Source organism: Anabas testudineus, chromosome 4 (genome assembly GCF_900324465.2).
Source record: "Anabas testudineus chromosome 4, fAnaTes1.2, whole genome shotgun sequence".
Classification (NCBI taxonomy): domain Eukaryota; kingdom Metazoa; phylum Chordata; class Actinopteri; order Anabantiformes; family Anabantidae; genus Anabas; species Anabas testudineus.
In genome coordinates this window covers 16591541-16606508 of record NC_046613.1, presented here as the reverse complement: position 1 = coordinate 16606508, position 14968 = coordinate 16591541, and the positions used below count along the sequence as shown (strand labels likewise).

The window sequence follows — 14968 nt, the reverse complement described above, 5'->3', positions numbered from 1 at the left end:
TATGAGTAATAGGTGCGGGGGACGGTGGTGAACCCCACAGCATTTACTGCCGTTCCAGCCGGTTGGATTTTACCTCTCTTCTTTCTCTCTAGCTACTGTAGCTCTCTTCTCTTTGTGAGATAATTGAGGGCTTAAAATCAAGCAGCACTGAAACCATGATGTCAAAGATTTTTTTACACTAGATGATGGGATGTGGTACATTAATGGAAAAAATCAATATGCAGTATAACATCCTGACCAATGTTAAGGACTAATATTGTCAAGATCATTGAGTTAGTTACCTGTGTGGCCTGGTGGAGCAGAGAGCTAATTGGATTAAGTGCCATACCTCCATCATAAAAGTCACAGATTTTATGTTTTGTGTAGGTCAGTGGGTAGACAAAAGCCTAGATTGGTCAGTAGGTCACTATAGATGTTCTGTGTGCCCATGAATATTTTAATCACTATACTATTTAAGTTAATTCGTATATCACTGTAGGAATCTAGGACACTCATGACTGTACAAGTCTTGGATTTGTTTAAAAAAATGTGGTTTGGTGGCAGTGAATCACTGGACATGGGATTAGTCAGGAGAGTTAAATTAGTCTAAAGGACAGACCTTTTAAGAGGGTCACACTTAGCATTATAGAAAGCAGAACGCAACAGCAGGCATAATTTGGCAGATTAACAGGCGGGCAGTGGCTAAGCTAACCACAGGCTGATTAAAGGCTTTGCACCTGTCACTTGTGTAATGATATTAAATGGCACAGCAAAATGAAAGACAATTATGGATAATGATGGCACTCATCCCAACACACACACACACAAAAAAAAAAAGCTAAAGGGAACGGCAAAACTCAAAATCTGGAAAAGGTCAATGACAGCCTATAGGAGGCTTATCTTTGGAGCCATGCTGATTGAGCCAGCTGTTTGCGAGGACTGCATGGATATGTACTGTTTGCCATTGCAGTAATCCTAGGTTACTGATCTTCCTCTTGCATTACATAAAAACCTATGCTAATTAGCATATGCATTGAGCAAGTTGCAATCTTTGAGACTGAGATTATGCTGGATCTTTCCCCATGTATGCTTATCTTGTAATAAAATATGTATGTATTCAAATGTTTTGTGCAGATAAGTGATAAGTGATTTTTGATCTGATTTACTACAAAATGGCCTCAGTGGTGTTTTGGCAAGGGCTTTGTCATTGCTGCGTGACTGCAGCAGAGGAGCAGCAAGCTGAGCTGCCAAGATGCCAGTCATCATCAATTTCCAAATCAGTGTGATACATCAAAAAGGCCTTTGTAGCACTCAAAACAAAAGAGATGGGTTTCGTCCTGGGAAGGAGATTTTTTTATAAGCATCCCACCTTTACTACTGAAAGAATTTTACCTGTGGAGTAGTGGGAGATTTCCTTTTTTTTTTTTTTTTTTGAGACTTGTTATATCCCTAAAACTGGGAAGATGATCATTGAAAAACACTGAGTTACATCCTCGTACATTATATTGTGTTCACATATAATTTTACGTGTTGATATTTAAAAATTTTGCATTTGCACTATTATAAAGGTGAATGCATGTGAAAACAAATGATATATGTGATATATTAAAATGGCAGTTGGTACAATGCATTGTGTAGCTGCAGCATTTAGTCCTTCTCAGAACTGTATTGTGTGTTTGTTGTTGACCAAGGTGTCAAGGCTGCTACGAGCAAAGTAAACAGCAAAGTTGCACACACGACTGCAAAGATTTGTAATCACAGAGAACCCCCAGTACAAGCCATAGAAATGCAATTCCTGTGCCATTATGGTAGACTGGCCCTTTGGGAATTCTAGGATACTATCGGCATGTCATTGTTTGCCTTCTCCCCTTCACAGTCATGCTGGCTAACCCTGAAGTAACAGTCCTTCAGTGAGTGATCTATTTATTTTTGCATGGGCGCCTTTATCGACAGAGCCTGTAAGCTTCAGGGGGAAAGATGGTATCAGACTCTATTCCTGGGGAAGTAAGTAACCAGCATACATGCCAGTTATTCAAGAAAGGCTGCCGGTGCTGTATCAGGTCAGAGCAGCTGGAACGAGAGCACAATCTATCCACGAATCCATCCCTGCTTTTTGTTTACTTCCGTTTAGGTTGGTAGGTTTGTTCTGCCCTCCCTTGCTCCTTCAGGCAGATTCCCTCTGTCACTTGCCTAATTTCATTAGTCTCAAATTCACTTGCGCAGGCTTCTGTCTACTGTTTTCAAACCGTGCAGGCAGAGTTAATGTGATGCAAAACACTGATAGGCCGCTGCAACATCAAATACATCGGATAACAATCAAAGAGCGAGCCAGTACCGAATTTTGCAGATATCCTTCTGCGACAGACAGAGGTAGCTAGAGGGCTTTGAGAGCGTAGCACCTTTTATGGCCTCTTATACATAGATCATTGATGACACAGAAGAGGGAGTTTATGAGAACATATTGCGCTGTCTTGTTCTGAAGTTTCTAGAGTGAAATGTAGGCTTGCCATTGCTTTTCTGAGCTTCAGGGGGAACCTGGTATAAAGAGATTATACAGGGGTGATCATTAATAATCAATGGAGAGGATACAGCACTGAGCCTAAAACAGTGTAAATGCCTGTACTTCTTTGAACCTAGCATTGAAATATTTATAATGCTCTGCTGATGTCAGCCTTAGTTAGAGGTAACCTGTCTGAACTTAGTTTTGAGACCCTCTGGTTCTTCCTTCTATTCTCCCATATGTCTTTTTTGTCTTTCAAGATTCATAATTTCAAAATATAAATACATGTGACTGTGCTGCATCTGTTTTCTACCCAGTCCTGGTGCATAAATCAACGCAAAGTTTCTTTTTCTTGATGACTGAAGAATAAAACGTTGTTTTTTTTATGTCTAATGCCTGAGTGAGAGCTACGTTAATCAGTCCTAATTGTTTTGAAATTCTTGCAGTTTCGCTTCCTTTTAATTAGAAATACTGTTGTGATTTTAAATTAGACGGTCTTGACCAAAATAGAGGATTCTGAAATAATTATCACTTTAATCCATCACGTTATTATTTATTGTTGTAAAGTAGAAAATGGCATGTGTAATAGATCAACTTTTTTTGTCCATTAAAAGGCAGACAGGCTGAGCAACCCTCCTTAAAGTGTGTGCAACTACAATTATTTGAAGTGCTCCTCGGGTGTCTACAACACAACAGTGATGTCTGCAGAGTGGTTATAAGGTCATTGGCTTTCCAGATGAACAGTAGCCTTTGTGCCACTGGCCAGCGTCTTAGTCAGTCAATCTTTGCCGAGTTGCCTTGGGCTTCTCATTCACATCACAGCTCTAGATACTTCCCCCCTGACTCTCATCATCTGAGAATGACTCAGTGTTCTGGCTGTTTGACCCATGGGATTAATTGCCCAAAGAGGGCAGGGGATCTGCAAAAGGAGAACAATGAGCATATTGCACAGTTCACTAAAATCGATCAATCGTGGGTGATTATTAGCTGCAAGGGTACAAAAAAAAATTAAAATAGAAATTAGCTAGTGTGTTAGTGAATTAGTGTTGCTGAAATGATAGTCAAAGGCTTAAGTTCTACTCTTATACAGGAAACTTATGCCTTTAAACAAGGTGAATTCTGATTATTTACATCTATCTGCTGGTGTTCAGTGGATCATTAAGGGCTATTGTGTGTCTCAACCAAGTGTGACTTATCTAAGTTGCAGTTTTGTAGAATAGTCAAATTAAGTTGGTAGACTTTTCAGTCTATTACCTTTCTCACTGAGCTTTTATTTGCATTTAAAACAATTTATTTACCACTTGGTATGTCAAGAATACATGCATGGGGGACAGCGTTTTCCATAATGACATTTAAACAAGACATGCATAATGGTTCCTAAATGGACAAGCAAGATATTAGTGGGAATGAGAGCATCTGCTTACATGTTTTCTCGAACAATTAGAAAGCCATCTCATTATCCGAGAAAGAAAGTCGAAGAAAGCTTCCTTCTTGTTAAACCTCTTCAATGCCTCAACACAGCCCCATGGGACAGGCAGATTGGAATGCACTGAAATGTTTATCCAAACCTTATTATCTCAGTTGCTTTATTTATGTGTCTACTACCTATAGCTACTATAAAATGTTGCTTTCCCAAGGTGCATTTTGTCTCATTGGTCATGGGTGAATTCTGATGAGGAAGTCTTCAGAGTTAAAACAAAATGTCTAATACAAATGCATTATTTGTCTTTGTGCTCAGACTAGACTAGACTAGAGCTAAATCACTGCTGTGTTAAACCTCTCAATCATAGCACTAATACAAATGTATCAGTCAGTGCTGACTTTTCAAGCCGGGGGACTCATGCGCGATCTTTTTCTGTTCTTTTCACAGAGGACCTGCTCCCACCGGGCTTCCCTAACATTGACATGGGCCCTCAACTGAAAGTGGTGGAGCGCACTCGAACAGCTACAATGCTCTGTGCTGCCAGTGGCAACCCTGACCCAGAAATCACCTGGTACAAAGACTTCTTGCCCATCGACCCCAGTGCAAGTAATGGGCGAATCAAACAGCTACGCTCAGGTAAGAAAAGCCTGTGCTTTACGTTGCAGTTTCCTCGACCGCTTGTTTGATTTCCTGGGACATTTCTGTGAAAACCTAATGTTGCTGTATTTGTGATTTGCACCTAAAGTGCCTGCAGTGCCCAGTAATTTTCTTTTTTTACAAGTAATGAGACTGAGAACATTTTTTTAAGCTTTTCAGCAGATCTGCAGCTTGGGATCACGTAATTTAGCAGTAAAAACATCAGTTACAGAAACACTCTCTAAAACAAGATAACTAAATTAAAATATATAACCAAAAAATGCACTTGGCTTCAGGTTAACAGTGACGTAATGTAGAGTAATCCAACTGATCTGGATAAAAACACACTTTATTGTAAGACACGTGAATATGAATCCAACTCCTACAGAAGTGTGTAATGCTTATCCTTCTAACTATTGCTATTGTGCTCTGACCATGTCTGTATCCACATATATTATCATGCAAAAGATGTGTTGACAAAAATGATCTTTTAAAGTGTGATATTACTGAATGAGGACAAGTGATTCACAACATCCCATAAGTGTGTCATAGTAGACAATGAGAGCAAAGTCCACTTTCTACTGACATAACTCAGTGGTGGATATGTTGTCTTGTTCCCAATGATTAAACCCCACTGAGAGACCTAGTAAAGCAAAGTCTAATTATATAGCTAATTAAGTGTAGGCCCTGGAGTGGCCCGGGGCAATACGGGGTAGATATTTTAGGTCGATGATTTGTCACCATTCGAAAAATTCAATGACTCCTATTTGATTTGTTGCTACAAACGTAAATCAGGGGAGACACCACTAAATAAAGAGTCTGTTGCCATTGAGTTCCTGCCCCAATTGTGGCCCTTATGAGCTGCACATTCAAGGACGCAATTTCTTGCCTTTCCACAGGAAGCTTTTAATTTTAAACGTCTTTCTTTAACTTTCTGATATGTTTTCTTTGTCGTTTTATTTCACTTCACAAACCGGAATCTCTGACCGTTTGCTCTCTCTGGGATGATGCACAACTTGCTAAGAAATATGCTTCTTGGTTGAAAGTCAAGTCAAATCAACACCCTCTGTTCCTAGATCCTCAAATTGAATGAGGAAAACTGCCAAAAAAGTCTTTAACAGGAAACAAAGATACTTCAGGAAGAGCAACAGAGGGGGGATCCCTCTTCCAGGACGAACAGACTGATACAAGATGTTCAGAATGTGATTTGTCCTAGAAAGCAAGATCATGTAGCTAATTATTATACAACAGAAAGTGTATATATACACACATACACATACGCACAATACATTTATTCACCGGTCACCCACTAAACCACAAAATGCTTTAACCAAAAGGCAGGCTAAAAAGGTAGGTTTTAAGTTTGCGTTTGAAGATACTGCTATTTTCAGTAGTTCTTAGATCCTCGGGCAGCCTGTTCCAACGTCTCAGAGCATAAAGACTAAAAGCTGTGTCACCATGTGTTTTAGTCCTGCACCTTGGAACAATTAAAAGACTTGGGCCAGACGTGGCCGAGGGATCTCCTCTGGGGATGTCAGGTTGTCCTGAGGTGCTTGGGTGAAGTCTGCCAGCCAGTGCAGAACAATAAAAAGAACAAAAAGCCTCTAGAAGGGAACCCTGCACATTGGATCCCTTCAGATTTGATAAATTGACCTTTTTTTGTACAGACCTTCACCTGTCTCTTTTAGAACTTAAACATTAATGGTCTTATAAACTAAGCATTTTGTTTCTCGTTTACAACTATATTTGCTTGTTAGCAATCTTCTATCATCATCTTCATTTATTGGTGCCGTATCTCTAATTCCTTGAACGTCAACATGGGTATGTGGATGATGGATAAAGAAATTCAGCTGTGTTGTCTAACCTCTGTACCATGTCTTTATCTGTTTCATGCCTTTTGAATTGGCTTCGTATGTCCTGTCTAACTGAAATAGATTGCTGTTGTGTCTCTCTTTTCTCGCTATGTGTTTTGTCTATACTTGTGTCTGAAGCTCAGATGTGTCTCAGTGCACATTGCAGAGTCTTCAACACATTTCATTTGGCTGTGACCCATAACACAAGTTAAGACTGAAAAGCAATAAAATAAATCAAGCAATAAAATGCAACTTAAATATAAAGATAAATGTTTGATATTTTATAACTGACATCAAATAAGTTAATGTGATTTACAGAAAAAAAGCAGATAAAAAAAAAATGTAAACATAATCCATGTTGAGCAGTTAAAATACTGAATTCAATTCTTGGGTGGCAGTCGCCTAAAATGAACCATCTTGTTCTTCTCTTTTTTTTCTATTTACCTTCTTTTTGTTCAATCATTTTCAGAAACCTTTGGTAAGTGTCTTGTAAAGTCCAGCAAGCCCACCCACTCTCCTTGAAAGCAAAGGCATAATTAAACTAGTTTCTAAAATGCATGCATCCCCTGCTCTCCCTCGCCCTGGTCCTCTTCTGCTACTTATTTATGTTGTGTTTCTATTAATCGTTAACTTTTACTTTTATCACCCACACTCTTTCATTTGTTGACTTTTTTCTTCTCTCATCTTTAAACTTTAGAACTTATAGCAGAAAGGCAAATCAAGGACAAGCAGCAGCACAAGTTGTGGAAGTGGTCGGCCATCACAGTTCACTCTTTAAGCAGCACAGCTTTTACTTTACACAGTTTAAATGGGGAAGTCTTGCTGAGTTAGTCTTTCAGGCAATAAATTACTTCACATTAATGCTAATATGCATAAGACTCATGAACTGTCCAGTTTGACCACATTAATATTATTTTAGCAAGTTTAATGGATTGTTATGGGTCTTGAGGACCATCTGCAAGGTTACTTTGGATGTAGCTGTGTACTTTTCCATGACCATATTAAAAGATGTGCCCCCCTGTCACGTTTACTTCTTTCTCTCTGCTGTGTTGCAAAACAGCGGGCTTTGAGAAAATAATTGGACTCTGTTTGAATTCTAGATAATTATTCATGTGCAGCCATGGCCAAGAGTATTTTAGGATTCTTGGTTAGATACTGTATATAGCAAAGACTTTTCTTCACCAATGCACAAAGGCTGTTTTTTATACTCAGATGTAAGTGGCTGAACCTCGGGTTTCACAATAACAGTTTTGCTTTCCAAAAATATCCTTGGAATTCGTAACAAGTACTGATAGGGCCTGAAAGAATTTTGGGTTCTTTCCAGGTAAAGGCCACTACAGGACCACTGTACCCCTCCAATCCCACAGTTGGGCTGGACCGACCCACTGGTCTAGGGCAAATATTTTCTCAGGAGCATTTTTGTTCTTTTGCCAAATTGGCACAAATGCTTACTGACTTACAAATCTCCAGCTAAGGCTATTTTTCCCATGTTAGAGAGTGAGGGCTCGAGTGAGGCCACATTTTGCACTTCGTCTGACTTTCTGAGCTACTTGCAAACATATACCCAGCCACAATACGCAGATGTTTTTTTCTCACTGTTCAAGCTGTATGTGTGTAAAGGAGGGCAAGGAAATTACTTTCTCTTGTTTCAATACCAAGGCTTTCATAAGGTAATGTTAGCTTTGGGGCCTTGCCTTTTCTGTGTAGTGCTTTTGCTGTAAAACTTATTCAGCAGCCAAGCTGCTGATGCTGATGAGGAAAAAGCCTGCACTCGCAAGCCCTTAAGGCTGCCATCTTCACATGTCCTCATCACTTCAAGTAGCCATCTTGGCTGTCCAGGTTCTAGTTTTAGCATCTGTTCAATTTTTATTTTTATTATTATTATAAATGCACAGAAATCTAAAATCCTGTTTAAATGGTTTTCAGATTCTGCTGTTGACAATTCTGGAGACTACTTAGGACTCATAGATGATAATAAAATAGCGACTCCTGTGAAGAAATGGGTGGAGAAAAGTAACATGGGAAGTGGGCTAGCAAACAAGGGTTCAAAGCTCTTGTTTGCTCAATAGCTACCTAACTGGCTGACTGGTTCCTTATGTGCCAGATCATGCTGTGTTGGCAGGGCGGTGATATTTGCGACACAGTCCCCTGAGGAGTTACTCTAGAGGTGTGGAGGGAGTCTGACATTTCTACCTAAGTCCCTGTGGCTGCAGATCCCAGGCCCTTGCTGGCCTTGTCAGCCAGAATAGATTAACCAGAGGCCAAAGAGACAGTGAGAGGAACTAAAGGAGTGCATATCCATAAAGATTAAAGTCCCTTTTAAATGTTTATAAAGATTTAAAAGTCATGACCCAACATTATGGCTTCCTTACACACAGCGATTTATGCACATTCAAGTCTGAATTGAGTTCAGTTGCATGTAATCTGCAACTGAAGTGCACGAAAATGTTCATATTTGTTTGCATTAAAGCTGCTCTGCAGGAATTGCCAAGAACCTCTGCAGATGCTGTGACAGGTCAGGCTTTCCTGAATCCCTGAATTCGCCACCAGGATACCAGACAAGTGTCTGTAATGGTGATAAGAAGGTCAGCCACACGCCCTCTGGAGGGTGGTCAGTCTCAGTCAGCCAATCTCACAACTCTATCAGGCTCACATGCAGATGGATAACATCTCTGGCCAGATTGCCTCTGGCCAGACTACATCCTTCAATAAAATTTTAATATATTTGGAGGGTTGTTTAACAAAACAGTTGGGGTGTTCTGTAGAGCAAATAATGCCGCATTTGATAATGCGAGGAGGTCAGTAGTCTATTGGGGTATATTTAGGTCATTGTCATCCTAAGCTGATCAACCTCTGGCTGACCAAAGCTTAGAAGGGGGAAAGAGCTTATGGCCATTAGGTTGCATGTCCATTATACAGGTAGATTTGTCAGTGTAATTGAATACTGGTTGGCCACTGCACTTTTAGTGTTATTTTTATATGCTGCTTTATTATTTAAAAAAATATATAAGTTTAATTGACCTAGACAACACACTTCTCTTTTTCTTTTTTTTAAATCAATTTTTATTTATTACCAATACTTTTGAACTGAACCACCTCTTTTGATGATCCCTCATTCTATTTATTACCCTTCTGTCTTCATGAAGCTTTCTTTTGTCACATCATGCCCTTCCCCTTTACAAACCTGCTTTATTAACCCAAACCTAAACCTAACATTGACCTTAACCTCACCTAACCTCTAACTAGTTACCTTTCAACTCCCAACTAAAATTCATCTCAGCTAAAGCAAAATAAACCAGCTTCCTGCAGCCTTTAATCAAACTCTAACTCTATAACAACATAACCTTCCCAGAGCCCTATTGTCCTTTGTCTTGTGATTACCTATGATTATGTGGTCTCCAAAATCATTGCAGAAATGATTAAAATGTCACTGTTGTTTTGCCTGGTTTTTCAATGTGTAAGCTATTGTTCTACTATTTAACTCCTGTTCATGAATACTATAATGATCAGTTTCTGAGTGCAAAAATATTTAAAGAAACAAGAAACAGTCAAGAATAAATTACATTTTCCAAAAAGTTTCATAGAAAATACTGATAGAATGATTCTCTAATTTAACAACACAACATTGACATTAGTAAATAATAAATGTAATAGTCAGTATGACATAAATAGGCCCATATAATACACATTATCCACTCCTCCAAAGCATAGTGCAACCCACTACACATCAACTGTAGAGAAAGGAAAAATCCAGGTGCATTGCAGCCAGGCAGAACTTCAAACTCAATGATTGCCTCCAACTGGCTGGTATCACAAAGGACACCTCTTTATACTGAGCTTCAACAACAGTTTGGCCAGAAGGTGTTGAAAATTTCATCCCCAGTACCACCCAGAGTCTTTAATGTACTGTGTAGGAGTACCGGTTTGCATCTTTAACATCAGGTTCTCTTGATTTAATTTTAAACTGACAAGACCTGTAGTATTACATCAGGGAGGCTAGGGTATATAATAAAAAGAACCTCTATAATGCAGTACATTTGTATTAGACTGCATTTGTTTTATTATTCTGCCTGAAGTGCAAACTGAGTCTGCTTCTTACTCTAACATAGTACACAACAGAGTATGCATACGAACAGATGTCCTGGCGTCAAAATGTGAATATATTAGCTATAATGAGGTTTTGTAAATATTACTCTGTGGGGATTTTTTTTTTTTTAAATGACTAAATTATAATCCTACAGTGTACTTTAAAACATAACATGTTAGTTTGATAGTTTTATGTGATATATCATGATTTATGTGAAAACCCCCAGATACTCCCATCCCAATCCACCACTTCCCTTGACCTTAAGCTCAGTGTGATACTTGGTAAGAGGCGGTTGAAGTTAAGCTGGCTCTCAGACCTACACCCAAAGCTCTGCCCCCAAGGGCTACCTTATATATCGCATTAATAACTTGGGCTACATTTAAAACGCCTACCAGCAACTATAAAATGATAGAGAAACATACAACTCTAAGTAAAATGGGAGGAGCCAGGACATGGGAAGACCAGGGAGAAGAGATGAAGCTTGAGATGAAGACTCTATCTGTCACAGTTAAGTAGGTTTACGACTTGTGGAATAAATAAGAACTTCAATCCATTTGATTTAACCTGATGTTCCCCAAAGGTAAAGCACGAAATTCTAGTTCAGTGGAGACTCATTCATTCCTCTTCCAGCGAGTTTGTCTCATACTATTATAGATACTCAGTACAGAATGGTGGCGCCCTTAACCGTTGTACTGACCTCTTACTGTAGGTCAACTGGCTTGGAAGGGGCTTGTGCCACTGGAGTGATCCGTGTCGACTTAAGGTCAAACCTCTCATGCTTTATCACCCCAAGCGGCAGCCATTATAAAAAGGATGCCAAGACCTCAAGCTTCTTCTGCTCTGCCAATGAAGCATAGTGTTTTCTTCCTTAATATGCCTTGGGCAAGTAGGGAGAATAAAGCAGTAAGGCAAACAATTCCTTTGTGATACCAGCAATCCGAGGTATTGATTTCTTTTTTTTTTCCTCTCTCTTTGTAAGAGATTACCCAGTGGTTTGATAATCCAGTTCAAATGATCCACCTTCCAACCTAAATAACTCCTCTAACTATTACTAACATTAACCTTGAACTAAACTGATGTTGTGTCTTCATTTTTGTGTCTCCTCCAGAGGGTACCCCAATTCGAGGTAAGACATTTAACCACCACAATAAAAGAGGGAAAAAACAGACAGAGATAACTGAGACATAATCAGACATAACTGCTCCTAACTCCACCCAATCCGAACTATGGGGGATATCAAGTGGAATTCAAGTGAAAAATAATTTAATTTTAATTTCCACTACATATGTATCTCATCTGTGTTTGTGTTCTGTGTGATCAGTAATCACTGTTTGTGAGCGTAATCATATGTGTGTCACCCCCCCCATGTCACCATTAATGTGCTGTTTTCCCACTTCCGGGGGGCATTCTGTGTTTATGTCATCTTACTATCTCTGCCACGTCGCCAGTGCCCGGAAACCACAGAGCAAATAAGATTTTGTTGCCGAGTGGTTGTGATACAGGATTGGGAAAGTTAAAAAAAAAAAGATGGAAGGATAGAGGATGGTTATTTGGGCCAGTTTGTTTGTAGTTTGTAATAGTGTGGACATGGAAATGGGGCTATAGAGTGTGGGAAAGCTGGGGGCAGGAAATGGGGCTGATATTGCTGATAAGACCAAGCTATTGAACACGGTAAACTGTTCAACACAGACTTACCAGTCTTCTTTTTTTCTTATCTACTTTGATATCCTCCTTATCTTTTTGTTCACCACCAGACCAATACCCATATTGTGTATGTTAATATACCCTCCCTAACATGTGCCCTACACTGGCATGAATTACATTTGAAAAACTGTTATCAAGGCAAAACTAGACAAGCCTCCCTGTGAAATGGTTGCCTTTTGCTAAAGGGCAACATGTACATGTTTTACCATACCAAAACAGCTTTTATACTGTCATACTGGATGAACAGGAGGATATCAAAGTGGATGGGAATGGCACCAATAAAGCAGCACAATCCCAGTGAAATATACAAAAGCTTTGTTCATTTTTTTCCCTGTCCCCTATTTTATTTTTCATTTCCCCAGACAATTTAACTTTAACTTGTAATTATTCTCCAGTCTTTGCTGCTGTGTCATTCTGTCTCCGTTAATTCATTGTAATTCGGTGTAAAACAGTAGTTTTAAAGTGCTTTTGTTTTACAGGGTAAGCAGGTAAGTGAATATCACAGTTTGTCCCCATTTTCATGGGATGGAATAAATTATTTTGATTTTATGATTACTGTTTGTTACAACAGATGGTGATTCATTTAGACAATAGCGTAGGGCTCTCATCCTCACTCATTTCACACAACCCATACATGGCATGAATGAAAAAAAGTATGATCTTATCAAACATATTCATGAATATCTATATATATTTTACACACAATCCTTTAAAGCCCTCACTTCTAACAACATAGCAAAGCCCAAGCCTCCCAGTAATCTCCTCTCTTTGAGTTAGTTCTCATAAATCATATTGTGTTGAACAAAAGCAACCGTGACTTTTGAACTCTGCATGTGCATAATGAGATAAGTGGCCTGCAAAGGCAATTTCTCCCCACCACGTTACTGCATGCCGGCGCTGGCTCGTCGTCAGGATTATATGACGCTTATGTAGAGAGAAAATAAATTGCATAGGACCTGGAGAGAGATTAAAAATGTAACTGAGATCAAGGTGTTTGAAAAGGACGCAAATGGTTTGTTTGCATAGCTGCATGTTAACACTAATGCAGACTTTCATTCAGCTGACTCTCCCGTTGCACCGTTGCTCTCCAACTGCTGAGTCATTCACTCCATGTGAGAACTGATTCCCATAATGTAAAATGTGCATTAATTTTTCTTCTATACAACCCTGACCAGGTGCTACCCTAGAGGTAAGCAGTAAGGTATAAAAGTAGCTTCACTCCCTGCCTGCTTCATTACTGATTTCATGGGAGCGTTACAAGGCACCAGATGGGCGCTGACAACAATGGCAACACACGCGGGACCTCATGCTGGTGCGATCACTGTATAATGACCTTGGGGCAGTGGCAGAGCGTGCCCGAGTGACAGTCAGGATGCAGACAGAAGGAGAGAGACTGAGAGATAAGGGCAAGTCCAACCCTGGCTGCCATGTGGCCACACTGGCTGCCTTCTTATTTGTATGATTATTAGAACCGCAGCCTCTGAAATCAGGGAACTGTGAGAAGTGGAAGTAGCCGCATGCTATCGCCCTCTATACTTGCAAAAGGTGAATTCAATATGAAAACTAGAGAGTTGTTGTGGAAGACTGTATGAAGCCCTGCTGTTCTTTTGAACCAGCTGTTGGAAAACTTGGAAATGCACCAGCCAGCGAGGCTGACATTCTGCTGGGCTTTTGATATTTATACACGATTCAAGAAAATACAAACACTGTGTGAAACATGTTACTTAGAGTTTGCTTGCAGTTTTCATTCTTCTGTCAGCCAAGACGGATGTGGCTTGACAATATAATCATCTGTTTGTGATTTTTTTTACACTATGTAGTTCTGTTCTAGTGAATATGAATATAATGAAAGAGTAAAACAGTTCAATTATAATTCAAGAGGAGTTGTAAGCACATTAAAACGTTCCAGTTCTATAGGTGAGGTATCTGGTAATATTCGAAAGAAAAGAAAAACTGAGCTTTAGTGAGTAGTTAGGAGGAGTGGACAGAGAAGAAATGGCAGGAGAGGGGAAATGAGAGACTAAAGAGAGACGTAAAATGAAAAAATAAAATGAGGAAAAGAACAGTGCACCACCAGCAGGCGTGAGTGGGCTGCAGAAGGAGCAGGAGAGAGGGAAAGAAAGAGTGAAACGTGGCCATCCATTTTGTTGATCGCCTAAACAAATCAATCAAAGCCCGCAGGAGCACACTAATTGAATTATACAAATGGGACTGGGGGGGCACACATGGCAAAGCTGCTACAAAGCAACAACAGGGGTGGGCAGACCATGGTTTCAGGCACTTTCTGAAATTAATCACCATGCTGGCCCCTCCTCGCTTTTCTTTATCCTCTCATCTGTCCTTCTGTTTTTCCTCTGCTTGTCTCGCTCTTCAGCTCTTCTTCCTACCCCACTGTCATGATTTTGTTCTCTTGTTCTGTTTTGTATGCTGCACCTGTCACAAATACCACTCTCTTTGTACTTTATTCCCCATAATTCCCCATCACTAGTCTGCCTTCTCCTTGCTTTCTCTCTTTCCACCATACCCTAAAACTTTCTCTCTTGCATGTGGGTTTGCCTGTACTGATGTTTCATTAAAAATAAGAAATGTCTGAGATATAATTTCCTGATAGTCTACAGCTACAGACAGGACACTGAAAACCTGCAAGGAAATGATTTTGTTTAACTGTAGTGAAACAGTTCGACCAGTGACTAGATATGTGAGTAGCCTTGCCCTGTTTGGTAAGAAAATGTTGACATTTTAATATACTGAAGACTGCTGTAAATAGCCCCTGTACAATAATATGA

At 39.7% G+C, this 14968-nt stretch overlaps 1 protein-coding gene across 7 annotated transcripts in view; it reads left to right on the top strand.

The window, feature by feature from the left end:
* Window positions 1-14968, top strand: part of ptprsa (protein tyrosine phosphatase receptor type Sa) — a 194313-nt gene that overhangs the window by 108921 nt on the left and 70424 nt on the right. For 5 of the 7 annotated variants that reach the window (XM_026344828.1, XM_026344826.1, XM_026344823.1 and 2 more), the window contains exon 5: window positions 4350-4538. In XM_026344828.1, coding sequence (XP_026200613.1) covers window positions 4350-4538 — 189 coding nt within the window. Of the gene's footprint in view, window positions 1-4349; window positions 4539-6860; window positions 6870-11586; window positions 11605-14968 lie in introns of all 7 variants that reach the window. The other 2 variants (XM_026344822.1, XM_026344824.1) reach the window with 1 other exon arrangement.